The sequence below is a fragment of the Mesocricetus auratus genome, unplaced genomic scaffold (assembly GCF_017639785.1).
Source record: "Mesocricetus auratus isolate SY011 unplaced genomic scaffold, BCM_Maur_2.0 Super-Scaffold_4256, whole genome shotgun sequence".
In the NCBI taxonomy this organism is placed as follows: Eukaryota; Metazoa; Chordata; class Mammalia; order Rodentia; family Cricetidae; genus Mesocricetus; species Mesocricetus auratus.
The window spans coordinates 81,615,144-81,630,538 of NW_024429182.1; the positions used below are offsets into that span (position 1 = coordinate 81,615,144).

A 15,395-nucleotide genomic window follows, 5' to 3' on the forward strand; every position below is an offset into this window, starting at 1 on the left:
TCTTGTTATTTTACAAATTTAAGAACAATAGAAGCATTTTGCTTGGCAAATCAGTGTAACGAAGGGGGACAATTGGTGATGTGTTTAGAACAAGTTTATAGGAGGTCATTTAGGAGCAAAAACTGGCTGCCTGAGCAGTGGTTTCACCCTGTATCACCAGCGTAGAACCAGTGGGGTCATAGGTCATGGATTTCAGTATTTTCCCACACTCCTTATTTTGACTGGTAGTTCTCAGCCAGGGATAGTTTGTTCCCCAGGAACATGTGGCTAAGTCTGAAGACATGTCAGATTGTCAGGGTGTGTCACCGGCCGTTAGTGGGTGGTCTGGGATGCTGCTCAATGGACAGTGTGGAGAGCAGTGAAGTATGAGCCTTTCCACAATGTCAGGGTACCACAGTTGAGCAGCAGTCAATTAGAGGGACTCAGGATAGACCTGGAGTTCAAGTGCACCATGCAGCTGCAGGCAGAGGAGCAGAAGTTAAGATCAGGTCACCAGGGAGAGTGCTTGCCTAGTCTGCACGAAGGTCTACTATGTTCTATCCTTCATACTGACTAAAGTCTGGAATGACGGGGCACAAATAAAATCCCCATGATTCAGGAGGTGAGGGCAGGAGGATCAGAAACTCAAAGTTATCTCTGGCTACCTATTGAGTTCTAGGCCAGCCTGAACTACATGAGACCCCTTGTGAAAATTTTATAAATAATTAATTTAAATAAGTTAAATGGACCATGTTGGTCAAGGCTCCACCTGAGAGTTGCTGAGCTGGGTCTCAGTAGCAGTCATTTAATGAAGATGAGTAGTCATGACTTGGTTCATTGCCTGGCTGTCTGAACACATACTGTCAGATGAGGTGACAGAGGGCAACAGGGAGCCCAGTGGGGACTGTGAGGGGACTGTATGCAAAGGAGTATGTGAAGGCTTATTGTGGTTCATGCACTACCATCACCTCCCGTCCATAAGGCCTAAGGACAGACAAAACCATATGCAGGCAGAGGAGGCCTGGGGAATTACTTTGAAACAATGGCCATGAAATGAGAAGGTGCCTCTAGGCCCAAATCTGGTGCCTGGTGGTATTTGGGGCAGTACCTGGTTACTGCCAGCAAGCATCTCAGAGCCCTTTAGAGTATCTGAGGTTCTTTCTTCGGGCATTAAGCAGGCTCTATGAATGTTCCTCAGCCTTACGCATCTGTCACATAGGCTAGCAACTCACTTTGGTTCACCCCTTTCCAGCCTCCCCCGTCACTCGCCAATAGCAAAACAAGAGCTACTATGGCTCTCAGAAAACAAAACTGGGAATGTAATTAATAAAATACTTCTTTCCATAAAGACTGAAGCCACAGGAAGGGTTGCAATGTGCCAGAGAAATGTCTGGAGCCCTCCCCTCCTCCCCAGAGCTTTCAAAGCCACAGAGAGAGGTGGTGGCACTTCTTTGAAATCAGACTTGAATGTCAGGGTAGCTAATGTTTCCTGAGGTATGACAGAACAGGAAAAGAATGGTTTTCAAGGTCTTTGCTTGCTAGAAAAATTGCCTACTTCCAGTGTCTGTCTGTCTGCTGCAGACCCAAAGGAATAGCCTGAAGGATCAGGCCTTACCCAGCCTTGAGAGACCTTTCTCTCCTGGAAAAAGAAGCACTGGGATTATGGCCCACAAAAGGGTGTGAGACAGTGACAGGACCAGGCATCACTTTTCAAATGTCTGAGTCCTCAGATATTAACTCAACATAAGTGCTTATCCTGTTTGTTGTTTGGCTCAGTTTTAGGGGAAGATTTTCACAAGATGACAGCCACTATCCTCTATACAAAAAAAATATTACACAACCCAGACTTACCCCAGAGCCCTGCCAGCCCCTTTCTTCTCTTCAGGGATCCTCCTTCCACATAAAGATCCCTTCTTACATCAAAACATAGCCTTAGAAGATGGTGACTCAGCCTGGAGAGTTTCCCTAGCAGTGCTGGGTCATCAAAGGGGTGGGCTTCATTCAGGCCCTCTCTGGCCTACCTAGAAATGTTTGTATCTCTCACCTGACTGCCCTCCTGCTGTTAATTTATATGAAAGGTGTTTTCATGAGTGAATTATCCTGGCAACCAGAACCCAAAAACCCAGTTTTAAGATGCTAGCACTGTAACATTCTTTTAAGTTTCCTAATTTGTACAACTCTATTTGAGCTGACAGCCCAAGCCTCACAGACCTTGGCACACAATACATCTATGCCAGATGTCAGCTGGGGCCTCCTGATGCTTGTGATTCAGTGGAAACATGACAATGACATCTTGTCCCCAGAATTCTGCCTCAGTGCTCGAAAGTGCATGGGGATCTCTGAGGGAAGACAGTGTCTATAGATGTCTACACCAATCAAAACTTAGACTATACACTTATCTATACAAGACTTACTCTGTTTCCATAACCAATATGATCTATTCATAATCCACAGTCATATCTCTATCTCACCTACTTTACACCAGTCAGTATCTACTCCATCTGTATCTCTACCATATGAAATCCACAATACACTAATCACTTTCTCCACAAAATCTGGATCTTTACTTTGTTGCAGTATCTTAGCATCATGACAGTGAGGACAATAGGACAATCTGTCACCTGACTGTGGTTCCTGTCCTATCTATCACCAGCTGTAACTTTGGCCTATAGCTGGTTCATCTGCAAAATGGGATTAAAATTCGTATCTGTCTCATATCAAAGTAAACATATTCACTGATTATTATAGACATATAAGGGCTTAGTATATGTTTACTGAAAGAACTAGCTTGCTAAATACATATACAACACATAGTTCTCATGTCCTCATAATCCTATTCCATGGGTGTTGTTATGGTTGGTGCATCTGAAATGTGTTCCATAGGCTTATATATTCCAGTTTGGACTCCATCTTGTGATGCTATTGTGGTAGACTGTAGAATTTTCAGGAGGAGAGGCCTAGCTGGCCAAAGTAGGCCACTGAGAGCTGGCCTTTGAACTGCTGTTGGCATCAGACTCTGCCTCTGCTTCTGCCTTCTGGTCTACCATGATGTGAACAACCTCTGCTACATCTATTATTCCTACTGCCAAGAGTTCCACTTCATCTTCCTTGCCTTGATGAACTGAGGCCTCTGAGATAATAAGCTTAAAGGAGCTTTTCTTCTCTAAATCTGCTTATGTCAGGCACTTAGGTCATAGTGATGCAAAAGTGACCAATACAACTGCCATTGCCAACAAGAAAAATGGCTGTATGTATTCTGACTTAAGGGATGAACTCAAGCCACCATGGCTTGGGGCTGGAGACTGAAGAAAGATGATGTCAACACCACCTATTTCCTGTGACTCTGCAGATACATGTGGTTGGGCTTTGGAGAACTAGCTGGCTATTTGTGGAATGGTGCCTCACAGCAGTCACTCTGAGTCACAAGGACCAGAAAAGATCCCTGGCCATGGGACCACAGATCTTCCCTGGATACAGTCCCCTGTTTTCTGCCTAGGCAATGGTCCAGCCCCACCAAAGTTAATTAAAGACCCGCAAATCAGAGCCAGCAGAGCCGATGACAGTAAAGGACTCTGCTGTCCTCCAGACTGGTCTGCTCTGCCCTCAAGAGGCCCTGTTCCCCACAAAGAGGCAGGAGTAGGGAAAGCAATTTGGTCTCTGCCATTCTCAACAGATGCTGGGCACCATAAGAATTAATGGGCTGGAGACTCAGGTAAGGGCCATTCAGAAGCTCCTGATTGCTTCAAAAACCACTCTCTATGGAGGAAAAGGTTAATCGAAGCCCAGAGCTGGAAGAGAGGCAAACAGACGGCAATTGCTTTAATCCCAGTGGTGGCAGGAAGGCTTCCAGAGAAAGAAGTTTATACAAAAGAGGCTGTGCTCTACCCAGAAAGAGGAACCAAGCCTAGAAACCAGAAGACCTGCTCCAGTGGTCCAAAAGCCTTGACCAAGTCCTCTTTGAACCTCAGCCAAGTAGCTGAACTTTTATTATGTTTTTGTTTGATGTTTGCCATTCTATTGATGGAACCTAGGGCCTGACACCTGCTAGGCAATTGTGTCACCACTGAGATACATTACCAATTGCAGTTTCTTGAAAACAAAAACAAAAAAACCCTGAATATTCTCTATATTAATGAACCATAAATCTTGTAGGAAATTATCTCTCCTAGTGAGTTTTCCATCTATAATCACAATTATCCAACAAGATGTGTCCTTTATTGTACATTGAGCACATGGTTATGAATATTGGGGGAAAGGGTTTATTGTGTTTATAGTCAAGGTCAGTTCCAATGCAGAGGGGATGAATGTGCCACAGTTAACACCTGCAGGCTGGCTCAAATCTTACATTAACTGAAGTTAATGAGTATAAACAATAATACCGGGGAAGCCAGCATTGCAAGGCTGAAGTTGCTCTGTGAAATAAGCTGAGAAGCAAACAAGCACACACCATGCTTTCTCAACTTTGACACTATTGTACTTGAAGCTGGAAAACTTTTGGAAGGAGGGGGACTGTCACATGCATTTTCAAATGGTTAGCAGATCCCTGCTCTCTACCTACAAGATGTCAATAGCACCCCCTGTCTCTGAGTTTTGACAGTAAACCTGTCTCTAGTCATAACCAAACACCCTCTGCTGGCCAACATAACCTTGGTTGAGAACTACTGGTTATATGATGAAACTCAAGTTAATATCCACAGACGTCCATAACTTAGCTAATGGCAGTCATCTTCAAGATTCCCGATATCAGTCCCCATATGAGCACAACACACTGAGGCCCCAAACTCCCTCCTACTGGACAGACAGTCTTATGACCAATGACCTGATGGCTGGGAATTTAAGTCTCTTCTCTTTCCCTCTCATTTATCATCCTTCATTCTGGCTCGCTTGATAAGGCAGTTCTTTATCCATCTTGACATTATGATGACACAAAGCACTGAAGGAATTTGAAACAGCTCACACTGTTTAATTGATCCTAAGGAAAAGTGGCATTATTGCTATAGGCACCCAGACAGAACATGCAAACGTTTTGGAATGTGATTACTGCCATCTCTTAGCAATCTCTTGACTATGTCAGCTCCAAGCTCAAAGCACGCATCCCATGGAGTGTAATTGGTCCAATACTGGAGGACTGAGGCAGGAGGATGAAGAGTTCAAAACCAACCTGGGCTATATAATTAGCCTCTCTCCTCTGTATCAGTAAAAACAAAACAAAACTCTCATGTCCTGAGAGAGACTTTGCTGAGCAAATCCCTCCTGCTCACCTTCTCTCTTATAAACACAAGTGGCTCGTTCCATTCACTACCGATATTAAGGGCATGATCACAGGCTTGCACATTTCTCATCTGATTCTTCCAACATGATGCTCCAGGCAGAAGCCTTCTGCCTCACTTGCTGTCACATCCTTGATGTCTCACACAAGGCCTGGCCTCTGTGTGGCCTCGGAGCTATTTATTGAATAAGCCAAGATGAATGGATTACACATTATAATTTTTAAGCTTTCATTCCCTTTTACATTGCCTGGCTTTGTTTGTAATCCCCCTGGCCTTAGTTACATCTTTAAATAATGTGACTGTCATTCCCTCCCTCTGTGCCCCCACTTAGCTGATCAAAGGAATTCAAGTACCTGGTTAGATCTGAAAACTGAACAAGCAGTGACTTCTCTCCTGTTGTCCTTGATCTCCAGGCCCTGAGAGATCTACATGTAAATGAAGTTCTGTTCCCCTCTGAGAGAGCCAACCTCAGAAATACCCAGATTGACAGATCTTTACAAAAGAGCTCCTTCAGGACAGCTCCCCAGGTGTCTGTGCATTTGAGTTGGAGCCATTTACTAATCAACTGAGGGGCTATGGGGGTAGGAGTCAGCATGTGGAGAAGGTGAAATTAAATGACAAGAGGCCAAGGCAATTGGAGTAGGTTCAGAAATGATAGTCCCCCTTGAGGATCAATGAAAAAGAATCAAATAAGCATTCAGATTTATCACAACATTATTGATGTTCAGGGAGACAGTCTATTTTTTGTTGTTCTGAAATGAATTTTTTTTATTGTGTCTGCAGCCTAAGCTGTTTACCCACAGGCCTTATGGCAGCCTGCGTGACAAAAATAAAAATATTCTTTGAGTATAGCAATCCCTTTGTCTATGTATTCACCCATCCATGAATCTATTTGTCATTATCTATCTATACATCTATCTGTCTATATCCATCCAGCTAAATACCTGTTCATCATCACCTCTACCTACATATCTAAGTGCAGTTGTGGATACTAGTGCAAATAATTCGCTCTGTCTATCTATCCATCTATGCATATATCCTTCTGTCTGTCTACCTATGCATCATCTATCTCTCTATCTATCTTACATTTACCTGTGGAAGTTTGAATAAGAATGTGGCATCCATAGGCTCATATGTTTGAAGATTTAGTCCCCACTAGGTGGAACTGTTTGGAAAGGATTAGGAGGCGTGGCCTTGTTGGAAGAGCTGTCACTGGGGGCAGGCTTTGAGGTTTCAAAACCCTATGTCATTCCTGGTGTGACCTCTATCTTGTGCTTCTGAATCAATAAAAAAGCACTCAGCTACTGCTCTAGCATCGCGTCTGTATTCCTGCTGCCGCGCTCCACTCCATGATGGTTATAAACTCGTTCTCTGAAACTGTAAGACCCAAACAAACTCTTCTATAACAGCAGTTCTTAACCCATGACTACTATCAGTTAAGTTGGTCTAGACTTGTAGTGGTTCTCAACCTGTGGGCTGTGACCCCTTTGAGGGTTGAATGTCTCTTTCATGGTAGTTGTATATCAGATATCCTGCATATCAGATATTTACATTATGACTCATAACAGTAACAAAAATACAGTTATGAAATAGCAACAAAATAATTTTATGCTTGGGGGTCACTACAACATGAGAGATTGTACTAAAGGGTCACAGCATTAGGAAGGTTAAAATCCTTTGTTGTCTAAGGTGCCTTAGTCACAGTGTCTATTCATAGCATAGAATAGTAACTAAGACACTATCTGCCTGCTCTTTATCACCAATATACCCACCCACCCCCATCTAAGTATACCCACAGACAGTGGTTTATAAACACCAGAAATGGTATGTCTAGCTTTGTCTAAGCATTAGCAAATCTTTCTACTGATCATGGCAATTTTATTCTCTAACCTAATAAAACAGAGCCTGCAAGAAAAGATTCTGATGTCATATGACTTTGAGTCTCACACTCAACCACTGCAATGTCCCTTCTGTGGGACCTTGGGCAAGCTACCTGACTTTTAAGACCCTTAAGTGCCTCATATGGAAACTCAATCTAGTAATAGTGTGAATAGTAATATGAATGACAATAATGATTCCAGACCACTAACCAAATTTAAAGTCATTTCAGGTTTTTTGCTGTTTTACTTTTTTATTCCTAAGTCATCTGGTTCCCAGGTACGTCTATCCAGAGACCAGATCAGTGGTCATCACTGCCAAGCAGAGTTTACTTGAGACATCTACAGGAGCAATGTGCTACAGAGAAATATGACACCAATTACTTGGACATTACTTGGACTTCATGATATTAATCTGACTATTAAGCAGAGAATCCTACTACTACCAGTAGATGCAAAGTTCCACTATGCTGATGGCAGAGAGCATAAGATGACCCTCAATGACCAGCTGACACATCTCCCCCAATACCACATAACTGTGTGAAGAGAGATATACCAGGTCATGGGTGAGGACTTCTGTAATTATTATCAAGGAATGTGGGATGCAGGAAGTAAGTGGTTATATTGGTGACCTGAGATCCTGTTCAACCTGAACTGTCAGCAAAGTCATATTCTACATGTGTGATGCAAGGACATGGTTCATTGTGGTGTCCAATACACACACTTAGGGTCCTGGACTCTAAGATACAGCAGACAATGCCACTGAGAGCAGAAAAGGCATTATGAGGGGAAAAGAGAACCTAGCCAGGGCTCAGAATTCATATAAATGCTGCCTCTGCAGGATGAGTTCTTCCAAGACTTTCACACCTGCCACCTTGCTTATGGCACATTGTTTTGTTTTGTTTTTTAACAGAAAACCTAGCTTATTCTTCATGCCTGACCTGCTTCATGGAAGGCAGCTTGGCAGAATCCCATTATATATCTTGTGATGATGGGCTGAGGCCCAGTACAAGTCACATATGGCCTTGGGGCAAGTCACAAAAAATATTTGTACTTTTTTGGGGTTCAAATGCTGTGTGTGTGTATATGTGTAGAGGCCAGTGGTCAACTTGAGAGGGTCTCATTGGTCTGGAGCTCATCAAGTAGTATATGTTGGCTGGCCAATGAGCCCCAGGGACCCACCTATCTCTGCCTTCCAAGTTCTGGGATTACAGGAGCACTGGAATGTCCCTATTTATTTTCCTTATGTGGGCTCTAGAGCAAGGCCTTTAGCAAGTGATGTTATCTCTTCCCACCCGCTACAATGCTCCTCTAACATGAAAAGTCTGAAGTCATAAAGACAGCATCCTACATCTCCCACCACCCAAAGACTGTGCACCAGATGAGACCAATGGGGGCATTGCTGAGGACTAACAGAACCCTTCCCCAGAGGTGTGTGCTTGATGTTGTACAACACTGAGACTCGGGTCCCTGGAGCTCACAGAACCTTAATAGTGGCCACTATGTAGGGGCTCTGCCCCTTCGTGGCATGCTTTCCAAAGCCATGGGCACCTGCCATTCTTCCCACAGAGGTTCTGAGGAGCTGACTGGTTAAAGTCCAGAGCAAAGGGAATGATGAGACGGCCAAGCGTAAGGGAGAAGACTTGGCCTCTGGACACGGACTGCTTGTCACAGCTTTCTTGAGCAGAAGATGTTGCCTTCTGGGGAAGGGTTGAGTAAAGAGAGGAGAGTTATCGTTCCACATTCTACCTCACAACCCACCCTGGGAGTTATCTTGACATCCAGAGTAGACAGGGAGGCAGATACTTTCCAAAGTGGGAAACATAACATCTGGGAATTCACAGAAATGGTTGTGGAGGATACCCAAAGGAGTGCTTTAATTTTATTTTTGTAATTTAGAATTTACTCAATATAACACAAATATCCATATATATGTATATATATATATGTGTGTGTGTATGTGTATAGATATATATTCATATCTGCATATACACAGACATAACTCTTTAAAGTTGTGATTTCACTGCTAGTACTGATGATACAATGTCTTTAAACTTTGACCTCACTGGAACCTTGGATGGGATCTTTCCAATTGTGGGAAATAATTACTTCTCATGTGGAAGCGATATGTCAACCTCAGATACTATTCCTTGGTGCCTTTAGACCAGGTTGGCCTAGAACTCACTGAGATTAGCCTGCCTCTGCTTCCCAAGTGCTGGGATTAAAGGCATGAGCCACCACCACCCAGTGTTTTTTTGTTTTTGTTTTTCACTTGTTTTTTTCCTAAGACAAAGCCTCTCATTTGCCTGAAGCTTGTGATATACTGGCTGCTTACGTATTAATGAGCCTCAACCCCATCACCAAGGGATAAACTGGTGCCCCTGTATGAGACAACCCTAAGTGTCTTCACAACCTTTGCAAATATTCCCTAAACATTAAAATTATGCCCAGGTTGAGAACTACTGGCTTAGTATGGTTTTAGAGTCCAGTGAATTCTGTTAAGGAAAAAACAAACTATTAGGTACTTAATTCAATAGATAAAATTCACTCACAGAGACAATGAGTGAATTTACTCTATGCCCAGTCTAAAGGGGTGTGTGAAGAATGAGCAAAAGCAGGAGAAGTCAAGAGATCTTTCTCCTGCTGAGAGATGCACCATCTGCCCTGTTCTGCCATCCCTGGGGCCTGCTCCTCCCTAGGGCATCTATACTGGTTTACACCTAGGGACAGGAGGACAGACAAGCACAGAGAAACAGTCAGGCCACTTTGAAGCAAGGTGGGTTTGTGACTCTCTTAGGTCTCATTGGGAAGACTCAAGCAGAGATGCTGCTGAGTGGTTAGGATCCAGGGCTGAGGGAAGGCAGGGGAAGGCAGGTGGCATTTACCAGCATGCAGCAGAAGTCCCCCAAAGTGCTGTTACTCATCCATGAAGTGTTCAATATGTTTTACTGTGTCTGACCCCTGGAAAGTGCTCTTTCTGGGGCTCCAAAGGTGGTCCGGCCTGTCTTCCTTTTCTCTTCGATATCTAATCAAGCCATCAAGCTAAGGAGGCCACTAATTCAGACATATCTCAGCTTCGATGGTAGTAGGAAAGTCTGCAGTACTGTGGTATAAGCGCTTATACAAGCTCCCCATGGACCTCTGATGTTCTGATTATTTCCTGTGAACCTCACTAGGACTCTGCCAGGTGACATTTTCTAGATGGAGAAGGAATGACAACCTCACCAATGCCACAAGGCTAGAAGACACAGAACTGAATTCTACCTGGATCTCAGTGGCTCTGGGGCAGGTACCCACAAAGAAGACATGACCCATGGGTCATCAGCCCCACACAGAAACACCATTGCTATTGAGATCATTCAGAATGTTCCAGTACCCAAGCAGACAGAAAGTGCAACTTCCTGCCTTATTGCAGTATCATTGAAGGCCCATTAAGGGAAAGGTGTTACCTGCCAGTCAAAAGACTGGACTCTGTCTCTGAGTGGAGACCTGTCATTGTCTGATCCCTTAAGAGTTAATCCACTTGGGAAGGCCAATGACCTGGCCAAGAGACAACCCTTCTGAAAGGCAAGTCACCTTAAGCCATGCTAAAGTGATAGGAAGAATAATTAACCCTTTAAAGAGATAATGGACTTTTTTCTTCCCAGATTTTTTGCCCCTTAGTGCAGTCCCTACAAGTCACCATGCAGTTCCTTTGGGTCTGCCCAATTTTCTCAGTCAGGACTCAGAACTATGTGACTTCCCTCTGTCTTCTGCCCCGCCTCTTTCTCTCAGGTGTCAATGGGAGCCCAAACACTTTCTCTGGTACTTTGTTTTTCTTTTTTGCACTCTTGGTCCAAAGCCCTCACTCTCCCCACTGTGTGACGGCTTGTCTTCCACTCAGCTGATGTCTATGCTGTCTTAACTCAGATGGCATGTCTCTCTTCTGTTTCTCTCCTCAGGACAGCTACCAAGCTTCCCAGCTTGTCTTCCTGAGGGCTTTCTTTTAAACTCTATAAATTGTTTCCAAGCTTCTATTTGAGTCCATTCTTAAATTCTCTCTGTTAACGAAACTAAGAATCCCAAGAGGGACCCCAGTCTCCCTTGCAGCACTGAACGAGTCTAGCAGGACGGCCACCATTTCCAGTAGTATTGTGCACCAACCACCAAGGACAGCGTCTGTCAAGTCCAGAGCCCTGGAATAGGACCATCTATGGCCAGACATTCCTCTGTCTCTGCTCTCCTTTGCAGTCACTCTCTTGGGGTCACTGGGTGGGGGATGTCTTCAGTGACCTGCCTGTGAATACGTGCATGTATGCAGAATTCTACACATGTATGCACAATCAGCCAGCATGGTTGCACCTGGCTGTACACACCACACACCCAAATCACACAAATGGAGCAATAGGGCATCGTGGTGATATGCCTGTCTGTCCCTTCTGAGTCTACACAGAGACTGCCACAAAGCACTGGTCACAGGACCTTGAGAGGCACTCACCTGGGTCTCCAGGGTAACCAGTGGACTTGGGTGTGGATCCTGTGGGGAAAAAGGAGAAAACACTCATAAATGGTAAGATGAGGGGAGTTTCCAACCTGAACATAGCTTTCAACCCAGTCTGATATCCCAGTTGGGTGGGGCCCGCAGGCAGACTCTGTCTTCTCCATTCTCTTGATGATGCCAGAACCTGAGCCAGTCTGCCCCCTGCTGAATCGCAGCACTCCTTTCCATAGCTAAGCAATGGGAGAACAGATTGTCCATAAGAAGATAATGAGGCACTAAGAAGAAGGGGGTGAGAGGAGGCTCAGTTGGTACAGTGCTTGCTCCACAAGTGTGAGGTCCCTGTTAGAGCACTGGTATAAAAAGCTAGGAAGGGGGTGTGCACTTCCAATCTTAGAGCTGGGCACAGCAACAGGCAGATCCCCAGGGTTCACTGCCAGTCAGCCTAACCTACTTGGTGCTTTTTGGCCAGTGAGAGACCCTTCACAAAAAAGGGTGGGTGGCTCCTGAGGAATGATGTTTGAGATTGTCCTCTGACACCCACACATTTGTATCAACATGCACATGCACCGTGTACCTACAAGGTATGCCTAAGAATGTGTACACACACATGTACACACACACACACACACACACACAAATAGTATACACACATGGAAAAGAAAAAGCACCTTTCCCATACATCTCCAGTGTGTTCAGTGCCCACCCCACCCCCATGTGAAAGAGACTTGGGTTCATAAGAGAATTAGACATAAATACAAAGATCTGGTTCATAGCAAGATTGTGAGACTACGTCTAATCTTGCAAGACTGAAAGACGTGAGAAAGAGACAGAAAAGGAGGAGCTGAGTCCTGTGTGAGTAGCACATTCCAGCAGTCCAGGAAAGATCTTTTCAGGCCAGAGAAACATCCCATTCACTCAGTGTTGACAAAAGCCAATTGACTGGGGATGCTGGGTGGTAAAGTCTGGGGTCACTAAGCATGAATTCTGGGTTGGGGGAGGGACAGATGGAGGAGGCAAGGACTAATAGGAGGTGATGGCATTCCTTCCTCCAGTGGTTTCCGAGGAAAACAGGAAATCCAGCACATAAAGGCTATTTTTGCCTACATCATGTCTGCTCGGAACTTAACCATCATATGTGTTCATGATTCTGGGAAAATCACTTTTGGCTCCCTCGACAGAGAATGGCCATGCTTTTAAGGCCCTGTGTAGAAATCCCATTCCAAGCTTGGGTCTGTCAAAGCAGATTTTCTAATATAGGCTTCTAGGAAGCCATGCAAATTGGCACCAGGCTACCCTTCTTTAAGCATTATGAATAAAGAAACGGCTACTTGTTTTCTGAGAGAGAGAGGGGGGGGATGGAGAGGGGGGGGATGGAGAGAGAGAGAGAGAGAGGATTAAACTAAACATAGGGCCTCATCATTTCACCACCCCTCTCTTTGAATTTTGAGGTATGGTCTCAGAAAATTGCTTATGCTAGCCTGCTGGAACTCCCTGTAATCCAGGTTGGCCATGAACTTGTATTCCTCTTGCCTCAGTTTCCTAACTGCTGGGCCCACAGTCTTGCATCATCAGGCCTAATTCCACTTGCTTCCCTTAAACAATTTTTGTATTATTTTTCTGACACAAGGTCTTTCTTTGTAGCCTGATACTTGCTATGTAGCCCAGGCTAAACTCAAACCCATGGTCATTCTCTTACCAGGATTACAGGAACACACTGCCAACCACCCCACTTGCTTTCTTGATCCCTGTTTGGCAATTATTTTCCTCGTGGCACATTTGAGGTATAGTCTCAGGCACATTTTGACCTCGAGACGTTTCTTGAAGGTGAAGAATTTGTCTTGCCCCAATTCCAGGTTTTGAGTCCAAGCCCCAGCACTTCCCTGGCACAGCTCAGGGACATTGCCAAGGAAGACACCTCACTCACTCTGGTTTTCACACTAGCTGGGCACAGTTAGTCCTCGCACTCAGGAACACACTAGGGGACAGTTTTCTGTCACTCTGCCACACTGCAAACTGACCGACAAGAAACTGATGAGGGGGTCTTAGAGAAACAGTTCAGGCCATCCCAGCGTTGCCTCTCCTGCCCTTTTCCCAGGATAGCATTCAGCTATGACCCACCAGAACTCAATGTTTATTGATTTACTTAGGGTGGGGACCCAGCCTCACTATTCCACCTAACCTTACAGAGGCGCCTCTAGCTGCACATGCATTACTTGTATGATCAATGATGTGCAATGCTGGAGAGCTGAGCCTGGCTCCCTGCTGAGCAGCCACACAGGGCAGGACCCAGTTCACTCCTCCAGCAACAGATCCTGTGGATGGCAGCAGACTCTGTGTAGCAGACCCTGTTTGACTCACACTGTGAGAGCACACAGCTCCTTTTCCATGCCACCATCAGCCTGAGCCTGCTTATCTATTCTAACTGTCCCTCTGCCCATATTCATCAAGATTTAAGTCCGGACAGAAGAAGCTGTAGCTCAGTCTCAAAATTAGCCACCTTCTCCAAAGCCAAATCCTAGCTAGTGCTGCACGGGGCATTGGGTGAATGCCCAGACTAATTAAGTCGTGCTTCACGGCCCATTTGGCTATTGTGTGGGGCTTATGCTTCATTGCTCAGAATCCCAAGACAGGGAAGAAAGAGGGAATGCCATCCTGAACTCCGAAGAACAACTTCACTGGGAAAAACCTTTCTTGGAAAGCCAAGGAAAATCTTGGCCAACTATGTGGATGACACCAAGTGACTGGTCCCTTAACACAGCACAGCATCTACTCTTTATCTGGAGTTTCAAAATCACAGACGCTGTCACACACAGTCAGGAGTCCAAGGTTTATTTCAAAAGCTTCTGGGAGAGGGAGCACAAAGGGTCCTTATTTAGCATCTTAATTAACTGGCCAGGAAGAGGATGAAGCACTCACAAGGGCCTGCATCATTAGCACTAGGCTGTTCTCATGCCAACCACACTTCCCTCTCCTCTCTGGGTGCACACTGGAAATGTGAGACTCTCCCTAACCAGCTGGGTCCTGAGGATTCAAGGTATGACTGCATATTGGTGAGGTCTCACTCACAGTAACAGCCTCCTTAATTGGAAAGCCTAACCAAGTGGAACTGGGTCAATGATGCCGTCTGCCTAATCCATCGTGTCTGTCTAAATTGGGACTCTTAGGTTTACAGTAGAGTAAATTCCTGTCTGTCAGAGAGAAGGCTTCAGGAGACCAAAGGGGAATTTGCAACGTGCTTGCCCAATCCAGTGGAGTGCTTCTGGAATTGTAATGAGGACACAGGACCACAGAATCTCCTATGCTCAGGAAAGCCCTTAAGGCACCTACTGCAAAAGACAAGTTGGAGAAGGCAACTGGAGAATGGAGGAGAGTGAATTAATGACCTTCATTCCTTACTGCTCCCTGGAGACACGCTCTGTGGTTGTGAGAATGTAGCCCAACTTGGAGAAAGCCATCCGGCACTTTGATACTCGTATCTACCGGAGATATACATTCAACAATAAGCATTACTATCTCATCAAACACCCGAGACACACACACACACACACACACACACACACACACACACACACACACACACATCCTTGAGCATCTGTATACATGGTGTTTTTAGATGGTAAATACCATGGAAAGAAATGAACACAGGTGTCATAACTGAAAATAAAGCTCAATCTCTACCACAGAGGGAACTTGAGGAGCTAGCCACATCAGGCCACATGTGCTTCCTGAGTTCTGTGCCATCAGCTCGCACTGTGCTTCCAGTCACCACAAGGAAGCCAGGCACGAGTC

The 15,395-nt window shown here is 45.0% G+C and overlaps 1 protein-coding gene across 1 annotated transcript in view; it reads right to left on the reverse strand.

The window, feature by feature from the left end:
• Nucleotides 1–15,395, reverse strand: part of Xylt1 (xylosyltransferase 1) — a 281,083-nt gene that overhangs the window by 178,698 nt on the left and 86,990 nt on the right. The window contains exon 2 of the mRNA XM_005075629.4: nucleotides 11,604–11,642. Within this exon, the coding sequence (XP_005075686.1) occupies nucleotides 11,604–11,642 (39 nt within the window). The remainder of the gene's footprint in view (nucleotides 1–11,603; nucleotides 11,643–15,395) is intronic.